This window comes from Scyliorhinus canicula, chromosome 6 (genome assembly GCF_902713615.1).
Source record: "Scyliorhinus canicula chromosome 6, sScyCan1.1, whole genome shotgun sequence".
Classification (NCBI taxonomy): domain Eukaryota; kingdom Metazoa; phylum Chordata; class Chondrichthyes; order Carcharhiniformes; family Scyliorhinidae; genus Scyliorhinus; species Scyliorhinus canicula.
Window position 1 is genome coordinate 1216434 of NC_052151.1, and position 20698 is coordinate 1237131.

At 50.7% G+C, this 20698-nt stretch overlaps 1 protein-coding gene across 1 annotated transcript in view; it reads left to right on the forward strand.

Annotated features, from left to right (window-relative positions):
• The first annotated feature begins 573 nt into the window (after nucleotides 1-573).
• The window catches only part of LOC119966908 (phosphofurin acidic cluster sorting protein 1-like), a 30865-nt gene continuing 10740 nt past the window's right edge, over nucleotides 574-20698 (forward strand). The window contains exons 1-4 of the mRNA XM_038798865.1: nucleotides 574-676; nucleotides 758-773; nucleotides 877-964; nucleotides 19421-19510. Of these exons, the coding sequence (XP_038654793.1) occupies nucleotides 574-676; nucleotides 758-773; nucleotides 877-964; nucleotides 19421-19510 (297 nt within the window). The remainder of the gene's footprint in view (nucleotides 677-757; nucleotides 774-876; nucleotides 965-19420; nucleotides 19511-20698) is intronic.

Consider the following 20698-nt stretch of genomic DNA (forward strand, 5'->3'; position numbering starts at 1 on the left):
TTGAGACGGCGAATGAACAACCGCGTCTGGGACACCTTGCCATTGCACTGTTTGGTACTGGTCGACACAAACGTGGACCCGGGGTAGCGATCCCTGGGGGCGCCGTCTCCCAAGCCATTGCTTGCTCTCGGAGATCGTGCTCTGAGGAAGATGTTAACCTGGTAATACTGCTGCCAGTGGGGCACTTGAGCACTGCTAGCCAGGCGCCATGTCCCTGGCACCCGGCCACCCTGACAGTGCCGTATGGCTGCAATGGCACTGCCATCTAGCACTGCCAAGGTCACCGTGTTGTTATCCCTGCCAGGGTGTGGGACCAGGGGTGCCCTCCCTTTAAAACATGCTTGAGTTTGTGCTTGAGGAAGCCCTCAGTGGTAGTTTGGGGGTTCTGGAGGCCATGGTGTGGAGTCTGAGGGCTGTCGGCTGATCGGGGCAGCTAGTCAGTTTAGAAAGTGAGGTAAGGGCAGCCTTGGCAGCGCCTTCCTCACTCTGGCCAGAAAAACAGTGTCCCATCTGATAACGGGTGGTAATCTGCACTGCAGGTGCCGTGGACTACCCCCCCTATTAGCTCCCAATATGGAACTCTGTTTCCTGGGCTTGAAACTGTGCCCAGTCTCACCATTGGAACCCTCTCCATATAATGACTGCTTCATTACTTCAATCAACCGTCTGATGACAGGTCAGCTTGACGTGAAAATTAACTCCTTTTCTCTTCCGAGATGTTGCATTATCTGCTGAGTACTTTTTGTTCTTGAACCAGATATCCAGCAATTCCAGTATGTTTCTTTTGGTGACCCCCTCATCATTGTTAGTTAGCGCCTGATTGTACTAATATAGGACTAATTGAATAATTAGTCATTACTGTTCTTCTCTTTTTAGACTCTGCAGCCTGACATTAAAGAAACTGACTGTACTTCGAGAACTTGACAAAGATCTGAACTCTGTGGTCATTGCTGTGAAAATCCAGGTAAGCATCTGATCTAATTTAAACAGAGGAGACACAGGCTTTGAATTTAGTATTTCATTGGCAGTAAGTGCAACAAGGGAAAAAAAGAGAAATTTGCTCCAACATGGATGGACTGGGGAATGAACCCTTTTGCTTTGCACAGTTCAGTGTTCTGTTAGCTTTGCTAGTTGATGCGCAGCACTCCTTAGACATGTGTGGAGTATATCCAGTTTCCCACAATGGAACATACCGATCATTTGTTCCTGCGCTGTAATTTTCTTTGTTCTTTGCAACAAGATACTATGTGTGGGATCAATAATGTTGTGATGCAAAAGGAATTGCTGGCAGAACCCACCCTTGACCTGAAAAGGGGTACAGAATTAGCACTACCTTTGGAGAACGCTGGGAAAAGGGCCCAAGAACTCAGAGGGATGATGGACAGAAGCGTTTTCAGCCTGTGGGTGGGGGGGAGGACCCTCATACAGAATTACCAGTGAAGGCTCCCCCGTGCCTCACCCACCACCAACCCAACATTCAACCAGATCAATCTGGCGCATCTCAAAAGGCGGCCAGATAATCCTAGAATCCTATAATCCCGGGAAGATACAAGGGTCAGCCGCAAGTCTGCTGTAAGTGTGGCCAAAGGAGAGGACCCAGGCAAGGCTGCCAGAATCAGCAGTACACATGGCACCCAGGCCGGAGCCTAAATCACCTCAGGCCCGGGCCTTAAACGTCTTTCAGATCACGAAACGATGTAACTAAACATCACCCCTTAGGTTGCCCAGTCAAAGATAACACTTCTGGTCAACAGTCATTTGCTAGAAATGGAGGTGGATATGGGAGCTGTCATCTCCAGATCGGCATCTTGCACCTTGGCCTGCGAGATACCAGGTGACCACATATACAGGGGAACATTTGAAGATGATGGGGACCAGTATGGCCCAGTTACCTTTGTAACTTTGTTGTTCGACGACCAGGACCCAACCTCTTAGGCAGTGACTGACTCCAGAGGATCTGTCTGGACTGGGTACACATTTTAAACCATTGACCAGATCTACCAGGCCATTGGCAAATACCCCAAGGTATTCCAAGAAGGCCTTTGTAGAATAAAGGGAGGAAGGGAAAAGATTTTTGTGGACCCTACATCCTACCCAAATATTTCAGAGCACACCCAGTCCTGTATGCTTTAATTACCAAAGCAGAGACTGAACTTGAGTGGTTAGAGAGCTTCTGGATAATACGACCAGTGTAGTTCAAAGAGTGGGCTACACCAGGAGTCCCTGTCCTCAAGCCCGACAAGTCGGTCCACCTTTGCGGGAATTATAGACTAACGGTAAATAAAGCCTCACGTTCATATCTGTGTGCCAAACTGGCAGGGTCAAACCTTCACTAAACTAGATATGAGCCATTCCTACCTCCAGCTAGAAATAGATGAATCATCTAGGAAGTATGTGATGATTAACACTCTTAAGGGTTTAAACGAATATACACATGCTTGCCCTTCGTCAGCATGTGCTATGTTTCAACGTGTGATGGATGACATTCTCCAAGGACTACCTAAGGTGGCAGTATACTTAGCCGGCGTACTAATCACAGGAACCACAGAAAAAGACCTCCTAGCAAACCTGGAGGAGGTTTTGAGATGATTTTCTGATGCAAGTGTCTGTCGCAACTGAAAAAATGCAGGCAGGCAAAGTGATCTATCTCAGGTACAGAGTCGATAGAAAAGACCTACACCACATGGAGGATAAAGTGAAGGCAAGCAAAGAGGCACCAACCACGCAAAATACGTCAGAATTCAAATCTTTACTAGGCCTCATAAACTGCTATGGGAAATTTATCCCAAACTTGATCACTTTATTATCACCCCTGCACACACTGTTAGTGATCGTGGCAAGTATCACAGGATGAAGCCTTCACAAAGGGAATGCAGTAGTTAGCATCATCAAACATCCTGGCTCATTACCACCCCAACAGGCAGGTCTACAAGAGGACCATTGCTTCTCTTCATACATATGAATGACCTACACTGGGGGGGGATACCGGACGTCATTTCAAAATTTGCAGGTAACACTAAACTTGAAACTATTGTGAACTGTGAGGAGGATCGTGGTAGACTGCCAGGCGTCAGAGACACGTTGGTGGAACAGGCAGACATGTGGCAGATAGAATTTAACGCAGAGAAGTGTGAAGTGATACATTTTGGTAGGAAGAATGAGGAGAGACGATATAAAATAGAGTAGAACTCTAAAATGGGTGCAGGAACAGAGAGAATAGCGGCACAATGGTTAGCACTGCTGCCTCACAACGGCAGGATCCCAGGTTCGATTCCAGCTTGGGTCACTGTCAGTGCGGAGTCTGCACGATCTCCCCGTGTCTGCGTGGGTTTCCTCCGGGTGCTCCGGTTTCCTCCAAGTCCCGAAAGACGTGCTGTTAGGTGAATTGGACATTCTGAATTCTCCCTCTGTGACCCGAACAGGCGCTGGAATGTGGCAACTAGGGGCTTTTCACAGTAACTTCATTGCAGTGTTAATGTAAGCCTAGTAAAATATCAGAGTATTATTATAACTGGGTGTATAGGGGAGGCAGTGGAATAGTGGTATTGTCACTGGATCAGTAAACCAGAGACCCAGGTTCAAATCCCACCACCGCTGATAGTGAAATTTGAATGCAGTGAAAATCTGGAATTAAAAGTCTAATGGTGATCATATAAACCCATTGTGATAAAATCCTATCTGGTTCACTAATGCCGCCTTTGCCTGGTATGGCCTACATGTGATTCCAGATCACAGTTACGTGGTTGAATTTTAACTGCCCCCCCCCCCCCAAGGCCATTAGGGATGGGCAACCAGTGATGCCCACTCATGAACAAATTTAAAAATAAATCACTTGAGGGTGGCAGGATAGGCTGAGAATGTGCTTAATAAGACATACAGGATCCTGGGCTCTGAATAAAAACATAGGGAGGTGGTGTAGTGGAGGTGGTGTAGTGGTAGTGTCACTGGGCTAGTAATCCAGAGAACATGGGCTCAAATGCCAGTAGGGCAACCAAGCAGGTGGAATTTAAATTAATAAATCTGGAATTGAAAGTTAGTTTCAGTGATCGATGGTAATCTGGTTTGCCAATGCCCCGTTGGAGGAGGAAATCTGCCATCCTTCCCTGGTCAGGTTTACACGTTGCATGGGAGGTGGTTGTTACAATATGGCAGATGGCAATTGCTGGGCTGCCAAAATCCCAAAGGGAAACTTGGACAAACTATCACAGCAGTTTGCAATTTGTATTTTATTATGAGGTATCTGCACTAAAACCAGAGGCAAGAATTTTAAATAACTTTTTGAGATTTCAACCTGTGGGTCGGGGGAGATTTCAAATTTACCCATTTATTTAGAAAACAAAAACTTAAACACACCAGTGGCGGGATTCTCCGCTATCCGGCAGGGCGGGCAACTCCGGCGCAAAGGAGTGGTGTGAACCGCTCTGGCGTCGGGCTGCCCCGAAGGGGCAGAATCCTTCGCACCTTCAGGGGCTAGGCCGGCGCCAGAGTGGTTTGCGCCACGCCGGCAAGTGTGGAAGGGGCTTGGCACCACGCCAACCGGCGCCGAAGGGCCTACACCGGCCGGCGCGAGTTGGCGCATGCACGGGAGCGCCAGCATGTGCTGGTGTCATCCCAGCGCATGCGCAGGGGGTTCATTTCCGAGTTGGCCATCGCCGACTGTTAAAGCGGACGACATGGAGGAATAGAGTGCCCCCACGGCATAGGCCCGCCCGCGGATCAGTGGGCTCCGATCGTGGCCCATCCACCATGGGGGCACCTACCAGGGCCAGATCCCCCTGCACACCCCCTGTATGCCCGTGGAGCCAGGTCCTGCCGGTAAGTACCTGTCGGGTCCGGCCAAAAACAGGCAGCCAACGCGGGCCGGAGAAACGTTACGGGAGCCGCTGCCAACAGCCCCCGACCGGCAGGGCGCGATTCCCGCCCCCACCAAATCCTCGGTGCCGGAGAATTCAGCAGCCGGCGGGGGTGGGATTCACGCCGCCCCTGGTGATTCTCCGACCCGGCGGGGGGTCGGAGAATCCCGCCCCAGATTACATTTACACAGTTAGTACTAGTTCTACCAACATTTCTCAAAACATTTCTGTTTAGGCAACAGTCCTCATAGATTTTCTTCACTGGTCTGTTTCAGAGCACATGCTCTTCAGGATTACATGGCCACATCCATCTATACAACCTTCAATCTCTCTTTAAATATGTTTTCCCTTTTCATCTTTAAACCTATTGCTTTTACATCCCTTTGGAAGTTTCCTTTTCCAGAATATACAGATCTTTCATGTTATATTTACGGCTTCTACTTTTGGGTAAAAATAAACTTCATGTTTTATTCAGTTGTAATCCTTGCCAATTGTGCATTTTCCTTTTGAAATAGAGTGACTGAGTTTTACAGCACAGAAAGAGGCCCTTCGGCCTTCGAGTCTGCACCAGCCATCAAGCACCTACCTATTCTAATCCCATTTTCCAGTATTTGGTCTGTAGCCTTGTATGCTGTGTTCAACTGCTCATTGAAATAGTTCTTAAATGTTGTGAGGATTCCCTCCTCTACCACCCTTTCAGGTAGTGAGTTACAGATTCCCTCCATCCTCCGGGTGAAAAGGTTTTTCCCTCAGATACCTTCTCCATCTACTGCCCCTTGCCTTAAATCTATGCCCCCTGGTTATTGACCCCTGTACTAAGGGGAAAAGTTACTTCCAGGGTCCCAATTCTATCATAAACTTTCCTTCCTCCCACAATTTGTTTCCTACTTTAAGAAACATCTACGTTCTTACCCCAATCTCCCCAGAACGGAACAAAGCAGCGGGGGTGTTACTATCTCTCTAACTCTTATTCATTTGATTTTACAATGTTCTCCTGGAGTATTATTTGTGTGTCAGTGACATTTTTGAGGACCGAGGAAAAGTCTATTTGGTCTACAGCAGAGTAGAGTGAAATCCAAACTCTTCACAAGTTGGAGCCTTCTCTCGTTTGGGACAAACAAAGTGAGATATTACATCGATGACTGTGGCTTTGAGACAGTTCCAATTGTTTATGCTGCTAAGTATTTGCATAATCGTGTTTACTGTGTACAGTCTCTGATTCTGATCCAGTTTCAGAAGCAATATGAAATGGAACATATGTTTTGCTTTAATTTGCGTTTGAGGCCTTTTGCCCATTCATTGCTCACCATTCGCTCTGCATGAAGCTGTATTCATTGACAAGTTTTACCCTCCATAGAATCACATGAGACAGACAGGCCATGTTGGTTTATTCCTTCACAAGAGCTGTTGTTCTAACTTGCTGTGCTCACTTTGTTCGTATGTTACTTTATTCTCTTTCCATTGATTATTGGATTGGTTCTGGGATGTTGACGTGGTCTCTGGTCAATCATTAACTGCACCAATGGGTTGCATTGCCTCACAACCCTCTGTGAAAATGGTTTCTCCTGCTCGAATTACATGGCCTTGTTCTAGACCAGGGGTGGGCAAACTTTTCCGTGCAAGGGCCACATTCAGAAATTCACAATTCACAAAGGGCCGCATAGTATATTAAGTAAAATAATTACTTCACCCGGTTATGAGTTGGTGCCTCATATAGAACATAGAACAGTACAGCACAGAACAGGCCCTTCGGCCCTCGACGTTGTGCCGAGCAATGGTCACCCTACTCAAGTCAACGTATCCACCCTATACCAGTAAGTAACCCAACAGCCCCCCCCCCCCATTATCCTTAAAAAAAAAATTTTTTTTAAAAAAATTTTTTTTTTTTTTTTTTTTTTAATGACTTGGTGGGCCGCAGAAATACCTTTGGCGGGCCGTAGTTTGCCCACCCCTGTTCTAGACCATTCAGATCAATGAAAATAGCCTGTTTCTAGCTAATCAGTCCCATTCCTTCATCATCTTAAATCAAATCCTCTCTGACTCACACCAGAGCAGCTGCAGTCATTCAGTTTGAACAGTCACGTATTGTCTTGGTGTCACTTCTCACATCCATCTGTTCCTTTTCTATAACACTCTGGATTGCATTGGATTTGTTTATTGTCACGTGTACCGAGGTACAGTGAAAAGTATTTTTCTGCGAGCAGCTCAACAGATCATTCAGTACATGGAAGAAAAGGGAATAAAAGAAAATACATAATAGGGCAACACAAGGTATACAATGTAACTACATAGGCACCGGCATCGGATGAAGCAGACAGGGTGTAGTGTTAATGAGGTCAGTCAATAAGAGGGTCATTTAGGAGTCTGGTGACAGTGGGGAAGAAGCTGTTTTTGAGTCTGTTCGTGCGTGTTCTCAGACTTCTGTATCTCCTGCCCGATGGAAGAAGTTGGAAGAGTGAGTAAGCCGGGTGGGAGGGATCTTTGATTATGCTGCCCGCTTTCCCCCGGCAGCGGGAGGTGCAGATGGAGTCAATGGATGGGAGGTAGGTTTGTGTGATGGACTGGGCTGTATTCACGACTCTCTGAAGTTTCTTGCGGTCCTGAGCCAAGCAGTTGCCATACCAGGCTGTGATGCAGCCCGATAGGATGCTTTCTATAGTGCATCTGTAAAAGTTGGTAAGGGTTAATGTGGAGATTCTGAATTTCCTTAGTTTCCTGAGGAAGTATAGGCGCTGTTGAGCTTTCTTGGTGGTAGCGTCGACGTGGGTGGACCAGGACAGATTTTTGGAGATGTGCACCCCTAGGAATTTGAAACTGCTAACCATCTCCACCTCGGCCCCATTGATGCTGACAGGGGTGTGTACAGTACTTTGCTTCCTGAAGTCAATGACCAGCTCTTTAGTTTTGCTGCCATTGAGGGAGAGATTGTTGTCGTTACACCACCCCACTAGGTTCTCTATCTCCCTCCTGTATTCTGACTCGTCGTTATTCGAGATCCGGCCCACTATGGTCGTATCGTCAGCAAACTTGGAGATGGAGTTGGAACCAAGTTTTGCCACACAGTCGTGTGTGTACAGGGAGTAGAGTAGGGGGCTAAGTACGCAGTCTTGCGGGGCCCCGGTATTGAGGACTATTGTGGAGGTGGTGTTGTTCATTCTTACTAATTGTGGTCTGTTGGTCAGAAAATCGAGGATCCAGTTGCAGAGTGGAAATGAAAATGAAATGAAAATCGTTTATTGTCACGAGTAGGCTTCAATGAAGTTACTGTGAAAAACCCTAGTCGCCACATTCCGGCGCCTGTCCGGGGAGGCTGGTACGGGAATCGAACCGTGCTGCTGGCCTGCTTGGTCTGCTTTAAAAGCCAGCGATTTAGCCTTGTGAGCTAAACCAGCCCCTGGAGAGCCAAGTCCTAGGTTTTGGAGCTTTGATATGAGCTTGGCTGGGATTATGGTGTTGAAGGCGGAGCTGTAGTCAATAAATAGGAGTCTGATGTAGGAATCCTTGTTTTCGAGTCACAGAATCTCCACAGAATCTCCAGTCACAGAATCAGACGTGCCAGTAGAAACCTATTAATTCCACTAAGAGTAGATATGAGAAGGAATATTTAAATGTGTGGGACTGCGGGATAAGTAACTGTATAGCAGTGAAAGGGTTTTTTCCAGACCTGTTTTCCTTTTTGCTGTCATCCTAAATGCTGCCACATTCTGTGCCCTAGTTACACAGGCACCTCACCCATAAGCAGAGAAAGGGCTATGGTGAGGAGCACGCAGACTGGGTTTTCCGGTTTCTGAAGGGTGAGAGAGTGGGAAGTGCACAGTGCACAGACTCACACCTCTGTTGTTTCAGCAAGGTGACTCAAAGTGACGGCTCGCCACTTCCAGCGGAGAAGCCGGCCCATTCGTGCTGGCAAAGGAGTTCCACGAGCAGGATGGGACGTCCAGTGGCAGAGAAGTTCGGCTCTGAACCTGAAGGTTCGACTTCAAAACAGTGAAGAAATAAAGTGCACTACTAGCTGAACACTGCCATCTTCAGCAGCAGACTTGCTACTACATGCAGCCAGAGTCCCATTTGCGTGCCTTTTCATTGGCCTTGGTGGAACCATCAATTCAGCGAACACGTGTAGTTACACAGGCACCTCACCCATAAGCAGAGGCTTTAATACACTTACAATAGAGCCAGCCTATTCGTCGTTGAACTTCAAGTGAACTGGCAGGCTGGCTCTAAGGCACCGATCTTTATACATTGGTCCCAGGGGGAGGAGTCCTGGGCGGAGCCAAGGGAGGAGCCCAGTACAAACTCTCGCGTACTCCCAAAGCGACTCCCCCGGTGGTCGGATAGTGCAACTGCACTGACAATGGGTAGATAACGAACATATACACATGGAGTGATATTGGCAACTATATATAGTGTGAATCACATTCACCACATTCACCCCCTGTTAAAAAAATCAAGTCCGGCGGGGGAGATGGCTCAAAGAGTCAGTCTGTCCAGTGGACGAATTGTCCGTTTTGATCTGCGGAGCACCGGGGTTGCAGCCTCTTGCGGTGGCTGGGCGGGCGTCGAGGTCTGGGGTACGGTTGCCAGCTCCGGGGTCAGTCTTGTCCGGGCCTCATACACCTCCTGGTCGAATGGAGACTGGGGGCGCGGGGGGCGGGCTGGTGCTGGCGCTCGGGACTGGTGGGGTGAGCTCACAGAATCGGGGGCGCAAGGGGGCGGCCACATAGGGAACGGGGAAAGGAGTTCCTCGGTGGGGGTAGATGGGGGGCTGGATCCAGCGGGTGCCAGGTCCCGGAGGGATACTGTGTCCTGGCGACCGTCCGGGAACTCAACAAATGCGCACTGTGGGTTGGAATGAAGCAGGTGCACCTTTTCAACAATGGGGTCGGTCTTGTGCGCCCTGATGTGCTTCCTTAGGAGAACCGGGCCTGGCGTCCTCAACCACGCCGGGAGTGAAACCCCCGTGGTAGTGCCCCTGGAAAAATGAAGAGCCGCTCGTGGGGGGTTTGGTTGGTAGCTGTACACAGGAGGGATCTAATTGCGTGGAGCGCGTCAGGGAGGACTTCCTGCCACTGGGAAACTTGGAGCTTCCTGGACCTGAGGGTCAGTAGGACGGTCTTCCAGACCGTCACGTTCTCCCTCTCCACCTGTCCGTTCCCCCTGGGGTTGTAGCTGGTAGTCCTGCTCGAGGCGATGCCCTTGTCGAGCAGGTACTGACGCAGCTCGTCACTCATAAAGGACGAACCCCGGTCGCTGTGCACGTAGCTGGGGAAACCGAACAGGGTGAAGATGCTATGCAGGGCCCTAATGACTGTGTGGGAGGTCATGTCGGGGCACGGAATGGCGAAGGGGAATCGGGAGAACTCGTCAATAATGTTAAGGAAGTAAATGTTTTTGTTAGTGGAGGGGAGTGGCCCTTTGAAATCGATCGCAAGGCGTTCAAAGGGCCTAGAAGCCTTGACCAGGTGGGCCCTGTCTGGTCTATAGAAGTGCGGTTTGCACTCCGCACAGATCGGGCAGTCCCTGGTGACCGCTTTTACCTGCTCGTTGGAGAAAGGCAGGTTTCGGGCTCTGATGTAGTGGGCGAGCCGGGTGACCCCCGGGTGGCAGAGGTCATCGTGGAAGGCTCTTAGACGGCTGATTTGCACGCTGGCGCATGTCCCGTGGGATAGGGCATCCGAGGGCTCGTTGAACTACCCCGGTCAATATTTGATATCGTAATTGTAGGTGGAGAGTTCAATCCTCCACCGAAGAATTTTGTCATTTTTAATTTTGCCCCTTTGCGAGTTGTCGAACATAAAGGCAACCGATCGTTGGTCGGTAATGAGGGTGAATCTCCTACCTGCGATGTCAGCAGTGTCCACGATGGCTTGTGCTTCCTTCTCGACTGAGGAGTGTCGGAGCTCTGAAGTGGATAGGGTACGGGAGAAAAATGCAACGTGCCGCCCTGTTTGGTTTAAAGTGGCTGCTAGAGCTACCTCTGAGGCATCGCTCTCAACCTGAAAGGGAGTGGATTCATCCACCGCCCGCATGGCTGCTTTGGCGATGTCGTCCCTGATGCAGCTGAAGGCCTGGCGCACCTCAGCAGACAGGGGAAATCGTGTGGCCTTGAAGAGTGGGCAGGCTTTGTCCGCATATTGGGGGACCCACTGGGCGTAGTATGAAAAGAGCCCCAAGCACCGTTTGAGGGCCTTGGGGCGCATGCGGTCCGGGTCTGGACCCAGGTCACAGACTTCATCAGCAAATGTGTGGACGACTGCGTGCCAAAGAAAGCAGTACGTACGTTCCCCAACCGGAAACCATGGCTCAACCGCGAGATTGACTCCCTACTGAAGGACAGAGCTGAAGCGTTCAAGGCAGACGACCCTGTCCTATACAAGAAATCCAGGTACGACCTCCGCAAAGCCATCCGAGATGCCAAGAGAGAATATCAAACTAAGCTAGAGTCACAGACAGACTCTCGGCGGTTGTGGCAAGGACTAAGCAACATAACGGGCTACAAAGCGAAGCCGAGCAGTATCTCTGGCAGCAGTGCACCCCTCCCCGATGAACTTAACGCATTCTATGCTCGGTTTGAGCAGGTAACCAACAACCCGCTATCGAGTGCCCCAGCAACCCATAATTCACCCATACCCACCATCACAGTTTCCGAAGTCAGATCGGCCTTCCTGAAAGTGAACCCACGGAAGGCGATGGGCCCGGACGGGATCCCTGGTCGTGCACTCAGAACCTGCGCGGACCAGCTGGCAGAGGTTTTCACAGACATCTTTAACCTATCCCTACTCCACTCCGAGGTCCCCACCTGCTTCAAGAAGACCACCATCATACCGGTACCAAAGAAGAACCAGGCAACATGCCTCAATGACTACCGCCCGGTGGCCCTGACGTCAGTTGTAATGAAGTGCTTTGAGAGGCTGATCATGAAGCGCATCACCTCCATACTCCCGGAATGCCTTGACCCACTGCAATTCGCATACCGTCGCAACCGGTCCACATCAGACGCCATTTCCCTGGCCTTACACTCATCCCTAGAGCATCTCGAAAACAAGGACTCCTACATCAGACTGCTATTTATTGACTACAGCTCCGCCTTCAACACCATAATCCCAGCCAAGCTCATATCAAAGCTCCAAAACTTAGGACTTGGCTCTCCACTCTGCAACTGGATCCTTGACTTTCTGACCAACCGACCACAGTCAGTAAGAATGAACACCAACACCTCCTCCACAATAGTCCTCAACACCGGTGCCCCGCAAGGCTGCGTACTTAGCCCCCTACTCTACTCCCTGTACACACACGACTGCATGGCAAAACTTGGTTCCAACTCCATCTACAAGTTTGCTGACGATACGACCATAGTGGGCCGGATCTCGAACAACGACGAGTCTGAATACAGGAGGGAGATAGAGAACCTAGTGGAGTGGTGCAATGACAACAATCTCTCCCTTAATGCCAGCAAAACTAAAGAGCTGGTCATCGACTTCAGGAAGCATAGTACTGTACACACCCCTGTCAGCATCAACGGGGCCGAGGTGGAGATGGTTAGCAGCTTCAAATTCCTAGGGGTGCACATCACCAAAAATCTATCCTGGTCCACTCATGTCGACGCTATCACCAAGAAAGCACAACAGCGCCTTTACTTCCTCAGGAAACTAAGGAAATTTGGCATGTCCACATTAACCCTTACCAACTTTTACAGATGCACTATAGAGAGCATCCTCTCGGGCTGCATCACAGCCTGGTATGGCAACTGCTCGGCCCAGGACCGCAAGGAACTTCAGAGAGTCGTGAATACCGCCCAGTCCATCACACGAACCTGCCTCCCATCCATCGATTCCATCTACACCTCCCGCTGCCGGGGGAAAGCAGGCAGCATAATCAAGGATCCCTCCCACCCGGCTTACTCACTTTTCCAACTTCTTCCATCGGGCAGGAGATTCAGAAGTCTGAGAACACGGACGAACAGACTCAAAAACAGCTTCTTCCCCACTGTCACCAGACTCCTAAACGACCCTTTTATGGACTGTCCTCATTAATACTACACCCTGTATGCTTCATCCGATGCCAATGCTTATGTAGTTACATTGTATATATTGTGTAGCCCTATTATGTATTCTCATGTACTTTCTTGAATTCTGTTCAATTCCCTTTCTTCCAATGTACTGAATGATCTGTTGAGCTGCTCGCAGAAAAATACTTTTCACTGTACCTCGGTACACGTGACAATAAACAAATCCAATCCAATCCAATCCAAGCACCGTTTGAGGGCCTTGGGGCGCATGCGGTCCGGGTCTGGACCCAGGACTCCGTTCTCCACGATGTAGCCGAGGATGGCTAGTCTGTTTGTGCGGAACACGCATTTCTCCTTGTTATATGTAAGGTTTAATTTTTGGGCCGTCTGGAGAAAACGGTGGAGGTTGGCGTCGTGGTCCTGCTGGTCATGGCCGCAGATGGTAACATTATCCAGATACGGAAACGTGGCCCGCAGCCCGTACTGGTCTACCATTCGGTCCATTGCTCGTTGGAACACCGAAACCCCGTTAGTGACGCCGAAGGGAACCCGGAGGAAATGGAAGAGGTGGCCATCGGCCTCGAATGCCGTGTAGTGGCGGTCCTCCGGGCGGATTGGGAGCTGGTGGTATGCAGATTTCAGATCCACCGTGGAATATACCCGATATTGGGCGATCTGGTTTACCATGTCTGCGATTCTGGGGAGGGGATACGCGTCTAGGAGCGTAAAGCGATTGATGGGCTGGCTATAATCGACGACCACCACCTGAGCTCTCCAGGGACTGTTACTGGCCTCTATGATCCCCTCACTGAGCAGCCTTCGGACCTCCGTTCTGATAAATACCCTATCCTGCAGGCTGTACCGCCTGCTGCGGGTGGCTACCGGTTTGCTATCCGGGGTGAGGTTGGCGAAGAGAGGAGGGGGGGAGATGCGCAGCGTGGCGAGGCTGCAGATAGTGAGTGGGGGCAGGGGCCCGCCGAAGCTGAGGGTGAGACTCTTGAGATTATATTGGAAATCCAAGCCTAAGAGGAGTGGCGCGCAGAGGTCGGGCAAGACATATAGTTTAAATTTGGAATAGCTAGCGCCTCGAATCGTTAGCGTTGCTGTAGTGCGGCTTTGGATTTGGATGGAATGGGAGCCCGAAGCGAGGGTGATAGTTTGGTTGATGGGATAAATAGGGAGGGAACAGCGTCTTACCAGCTCTGGGTGTATGAAGCTCTCTGTGCTCCCAGAGTCGAAGAGGCACGACGTGTTGTACCCGTTGATCTGGACCTCCGTCACCGAATTTCTCAGATGCTTGGAGCGAGATTGGTCCAGGGTGACCGCGTTGAGTTGCGGGCCGCGTGGTGGGTGCCCGGGGGAGTCGAATTCTTCCGATGGGCGTCCTGTCGAGTAGATGCCGCTGCGTTCTGGCGAGCTTGATGCAGGAACACCGCTGAGTTGCGGGTCATGTGGTGACTGCCCGGGGAGGTCGTACTCCTCCGATGAGCTGTTTGAGTCTGGGGATGCAGCTAGGGCCCGTGGATCGCACGTGGAAGGTGGTGATGATGATGGCGTCCAAGATGGCGGCCCCCATGGATCGCACGTGGCCAGAGGGGGCGGAGCCTGAGCGTAGGCCGCAGCGTTTTGGGCCCCGCAGGCCTGCTGGTGCTGGGGGCGATGTTTTTGGACTGTTAGGGTGTTGAGGGCTGGGGCCATTCTGCCAAGGCACACTTTAGCATAGTGGCCTTTCTTCCCACAGCTGCTGCAGGTCGCGGATCGGGCTGAGCAGTGCTGCCGCGGGTGCTGGCTTTGTCCACAGTAGTGGCAGGTTGGAGCAGTTGAATAACTGGTTTGGGGAGCTGAGTAGTGGCAGGCTGGAGCAGTTGAATAACTGGTTTGGGGAGCTGAGTAGTGGCAGGCTGGAGCAGTTGAATAACTGGTTTGGGGAGCTGAGTAGTGGCAGGTTGGAGCAGTTGAATAACTGGTTTGGGGAGCTGAATAGTGGCAGGCTGGAGCAGTTGAATAACTGGTTTGGCGAGCTGAGTAGCTGGCTGGGGGAGCTGAGTAATTAGTTGGAGCAGCTGGATAGTTTGAGTAGTTGACTGGGACAGTAGGACCGGCTGTGGCAGCGCGATAGCTGGGGGGCCTTGCGGCACAGGCTTGGGGGGTCCTCGGGTCGAGGGCCCATGCTGGGTTAGTGGGGTCCGCGGGAAACGAGTTGAGGCTGCGGAAGGAAACTTCCATCGTGATAGCAGCCTCTACGATAGTCTCTAAGCCCTGGGCCCCATTTTCTAATAGTCTCTGACGTACATAGCTAGATCAAAGGCCCGCTACAAAAACATTCCGCACAGCAAGCTCCCTATGTTCGGCCGCGGTTACAGCCTGGTAATTGCAGTCATTTGAGAGATTATTCAACTCGCGTGCAAATTCAGCTAAAGTTTCAGTAGCCCGTTGTCGGCGAGTCGTGAACACATGGCGGGCAAAGACCTCGTTCATGGGCCTAATATACATTTTGTCCAAAATCGGCATCGCTGCGGTGTAGGAACCGGCTGGATTTAGTTGTGTAGAAATTCTGTGGCTTACCCTCGCGTGCAGTAGGCTGAGCTTTTGTTCCTCCGTAGTTTCAGCAGTGCTGATTTCAGCCAGGTAGGCCTTAAAACATTTCAGCCAGTGGCAGAAGGTTTATTTCGCCTCTGCATCCTGCGGATCGAGTTCTAGACGTCCTGGTTTTAGAACGGATTCCATGCTTTACTTCGGCAGCTTCTTAAGTGTATTAAATTGAAGGAACCATCAATTCAGCGAACACGTGTAGTTGGATCTGAACAGAGGCTTTTATACACTTACAATAGAGCCAGCCTATTCGTCGTTGAACTTCAGGTGAACTGGCAGGCTGGCTCTAAGGCACTGATCTTTATACATCGGTCCTAGGGGGAGGAGTCCTGGGCGGAGCCAAGGGAGGAGCCCAGTACAACTCTCGTGTACTCCCAGAGCGATTCCCCCTGGTGGTCGGATAGTGCAACTGCACTTACAATGGGTAGATAACGAACATATATACATGGAGTGATATTGGCAACTATATATAGTGTGAATGACATTCACCACAGGCCTGTTTTCTCATAGCTGCCGTAAATCTCTCCTACGTTATTCCAAACGCAACTACCGAGAAATTGAGTGGTCAATGTAATATTGCAGTCAGTCACTTCTTTAACAAGCACAACAGCCCACTAATTTACTTTCAGAATGATCTGATTGTTCAAGCAATGAACAACACTGGCACAACTGTGTTGTTCACGTTTGTTCTTCAGTTTTAGCAGGCTGAAATTAATTAATGCAGCAGACTGGGAATGAAACTTGTGAATATAACTTGTGAATATATTTAATTTCATGCTCTTTTCAATATATTCTGGTCTTGGGTGATTATGTGGAGTCTGCACGTTCTCCCCGTGTGTTTCCTCCGGGTGCTCCGGTTTCCTCCCACAGTCCAAAGATGTCCAGGTTAGGTGGGGTTAGGATGGGGGAGTGGGCCTCGGTACAGTGCCCTTTCAGAGGGCTGGTGCAGACCGATGCTTCTATGTCAGCTGAGTGGAAGAGGCTCCTCAGTTAGGTCCACTATTGAGTTTCTAGAACTCGGCCTGCCAGCCATATTGAACATGGCTGAGTTTGCAAGTGGCTACAAGCGGCAGAGCAGTTAAAGGGAACACCTACAATTCCAAATATTCACTGTCACTGGATCTAAATCCTGGAACTCCCTCCCTCACAGCATGGTAGGTGTACCTACACCACATGGGCTCAGAGGTTCAAGGTGGCCACTCACCACAACCTTCTCAAGGATGGGCAATAAATGCTGGTCTAGCCAGTGACATCCGCATGAAAAATTAAACAAAATAATTTCACATTACATTTTGATGAAATATTGATCAATCTCTTAATTACTTTATAACCAATTTTCCCTGAACTTGATTTAGCTTTATTCTCCTTCCACATCCTCTCCTTTGCCATCTTCTTTCCTGTAGACAGTGTACAATATGTCTTGGAGAGAAGGCAAATGGTCCACTCTGGGCTCACTAGCAATCCGACTCTGCAGCTAACCATCCAAAAGAGAAGATTGGGTTGGTTCACCAGCCAATCGTTCTCCATCCCACCATAACCTGACCTCCCCCCCCCCCCCCTCCTCGCCCCCTCCATCTACCTGCTCCTCCCAATTTCCACTGGCTCTCCGATCCACTGCTCCTCCCAATTTCCACTGGTCTCCGTTCCACTGCCCCTCCCCATTTCCACTGGCTCTCCGTTCCACTGCCCCTCCCCATTTCCACTGGCTCTCCGTTCCACTGCCCCTCTCCATTTCCACTGGCTCTCCGTTCCACTTCCCCTCCCCATTTCCACTGGCTCTCCGTTCCACTGCCCCTCCCCATTTCCACTGGCTCTCCGTTCCACTGCCCCTCCCCATTTCCACTGGCTCTCTGTTCCACTGCCCCTCCCCATTTCCACTGTCTCTCCGTTCCATTGTCGCTCCACATTTCCACTGGTCTCCGTTCCACTGCCCCTCCCCATTTCCACTGGCTCTCCGTTCCACTGCCCCTCCCCATTTCCACTGGCTCTCCGTTCCACTGCCCCTCCCCATTTCCACTGGCTCTCTGTACCACTGCCCCTCCCCATTTCCACTGGTCTCCGTTCCACTGCCCCTCCCCATTTCCACTGACTCTCTGTTCCACTGCCCCTCCCCATTTCCACTGACTCTCTGTTCCACTGCCTCTCACTAGTTCCACTGGCTCTCTGTTCCACTGCTCCTCCCCATTTCCACTGGCTCTCTGTTCCACTGGGTGGAGCTGGGCTGTCTGTCAGCTTTTTACTTTCATTTCAGGCTGTTTGCTACAGGGTGTGTTTTAGTTTTGTTTTCAGTGTTGGAGCTGAAGCCAGACCAAGCAGGTGTACTGCTGTTCTCTCTGCCATCAAAAGACTATCTCTGGATCCTTTGGTGAATTCAGAATTATAAATGTTCTCAGTAGTGACTTTAACCTGATGTGCTTCTGATAAAGGTTTTGTTTTTAAGTCGTATGGATGTTAAAAGGAAAGCTTAGAGAATTACTTAGTGTTGTAGTATTTGGGGGGTGTATTTGAATTAATGGTTGCGAAGATGTTCATTGTATGTTTTTAAAGGTTAACTTGAGTTTATGGAATAAACATTGTTTTTCTTTAAAAATTACTTTTCCATTTCTGCTGTACCACACCTGTAGAGTGGGCCGTGTGCTCCCCATACCACAATCTATCAGAAGTTGTGGGTCAGGTGAACTCCATGATACACTTTGGGCTTCTCTAAACCCTAACCCATAACACTTCCCACCTCCACCACCCTTTCAGGCAGATAGTTCCAGACTCCCACCACCCTCTGGGTCAAAAGGTTTTTCCTCACATCCCCTCTAAACCTCCTGCCCCAGACCGTAAATCTCTGCCCCCTGGTCATTGACCCCTTCACCAGGGTAAAGGTTTCTTCCTGTCTACTTATATATGTCCCTCATAATTTTACACATCTCAATCATATCGCCCCTCAGTCTCATTTTCACTCATCAGCCCAAGCCTGGATTTTGTCCAGGGCCTGAATTTTCAGGATAGCGAGCACTCAGTGCCCACCATTCTGAGAGTCCCTGCCATCTCTAACAGGTCCATTTTATACTCAATTGAGCATTGCCTGGCCACAGGCAGAAGGTCCATCCATCCTTGGACAGATGTCCTGCTTTGGAGAGCTGTCTGCAGTCAGATTGGGCGACAACTCTCCAGCCGTTCAGACACAGCGCTGCAGTGGCCGGAAGAAGTACTGCAGCACTGTGCCTGATCCCAAGGCCCTGGACGGCACTTCAGAATCCAGCATGGACCAATAACCCAGGTACTCAGGCGAGGAGAGAAGGTGACTTGTAGTGAGGAAAAATCAATACAGTCAGGGCTTCAACTCTTTCATTATCTTATCATTTATATAATTTTATATACTCAGAATTTGCTATTGGCTCATTTTTTGAGGAATATTTCTGTGCGGCCAATGATGTGCCAAGCATCAGAAGGTGCATCAAAACGCCACAGATCAGCATCAAGTCAGAGAATCCCCCCATGCCTGTTAGTAAGTGGTTTGTTCAGCTTGTACATCCAGCTAACAAACCCCAGGGGGATTAATAGGGAAGGAGATATCCTGAAGCACATCTGTTTGCTGTTTGCAGCTGTTGAACTAGCTGCCACATTGAAACAGGTAAGGTGCCCTCTCTCTGACACAGAAATAAATGGTTCCACTCCTACATGTCTGAACACAGTGAGCACAGATCCAACAACTGGCTCCTTCTCTCACTCTCCCACACTCAAAATCTGGGGCTGGAGATGTTTGGCATTACGGCTGTGTTGTCTTACTCCGAACAGCACTTTGAGATCCTGTTTCACTGTAACACCAGTCTGGCCCATCATCGTCGTTGGGCCCTCTTTGCAGCATTTCTAATCTGTTCAGGAGCAAGCTGTGGCTTCAAATGGCAGAGGTGTCACTGGGCTGATTTATACAGCATGCTGAATAACGCAACTCTCTCTCTTTTGGTCAATATAGGGCTCGAAGCGAATCCTGAGATCGAATGAATACCTTCTCCCCCCAGGTGGTCTGATGGAGACGGAGTTAGAGCTCACATTTTCCTTGCAGGTATCGACTATACACAGACACTTTGTCACTTTCTGTTGTGAAATGACAATTTTAGTTAACTTTTCTGGAAGATTAAGTGAGGAGGTATCCACCTGTCTGCTAGTGTGATGAGTTCCTGCTTTCATCCAGATCTGCACACCAATTTCTCAATCACAAACCGCTTCATACCCGCCGCTCTGGGGGTTCCGGATGGTTTCCTCCCCTCTGAAAGGGGCACCCACTGCTCTGGGGGTTCCAGAGGGTCCCGGCCCTCTGAAAGGGGCACCCACTGCTCTGGGGGTTCCAGAGGGTCTCCCCCTCTGAAAGGGGCATCCACTGCTCTGGGGGTTCCAGAGGGTCCCGGCCCTCTGAAAGGGGCACCCACTGCTCTGGGGGTTCCAGAGGTTCTCCCCCTCTGAAAGGGGCACCCACTGCTCTGGGGGTTCCAGAGGGTCCCGGCCCTCTGAAAGGGGCACCCACTGCTCTGGGGGTTCCAGAGGGTCCCGGCCCTCTGAAAGGGGCACCCACTGCTCTGGGCGTTCCAGAGGGTCTCCCCCTCTGAAAGGGGCACCCACTGCTCTGGGGGTTCCAGAGGGTCCCGGCCCTCTGAAAGGGGCACCCCGCTACTCTGGGGGTTCCAGAGGGTCCCGGCCCTCTGAAAGGGGCACCCACTGCTCTGGGGGTTCCAGAGGGTCCCGGCCCTCTGAAAGGGGCACCCACTGCTCTGGGGGTTCCAGAGGGTCTCCCCCTCTGAAAGGGGCACCCCGCTACTCTGGGGGTTCCAGAGGGTCCCGGCCCTCTGAAAGGGGCACCCACTGCTCTGGGGGTTCCAGAGGGTCCCGGCCCTCTGAAAGGGGCACCCACTGCTCTGGGGGTTCCAGAGGGTCTCCCCCTCTGAAAGGGGCACCCACTACTCTGGTGGTTCCAGAGGGTCTCCCCCTCTGAAAGGGGCACCCACTGCTCTGGGGGTTCCAGAGGGTCTCCCCCTCTGAAAGGGGCACCCACTACTCTGGGGGTTCCAGAGGGTCCCGGCCCTCTGAAAGGGGCACCCCGCTACTCTGGGGGTTCCAGAGGGTCCCGGCCCTCTGAAAGGGGCACCCACTGCTCTGGGGGTTCTAGAGGGTCCCGGCCCTCTGAAAGGGGCACCCACTGCTCTGGGGGTTCCAGAGGGTCCCGGCCCTCTGAAAGGGGCACCCACTGCTCTGGGGG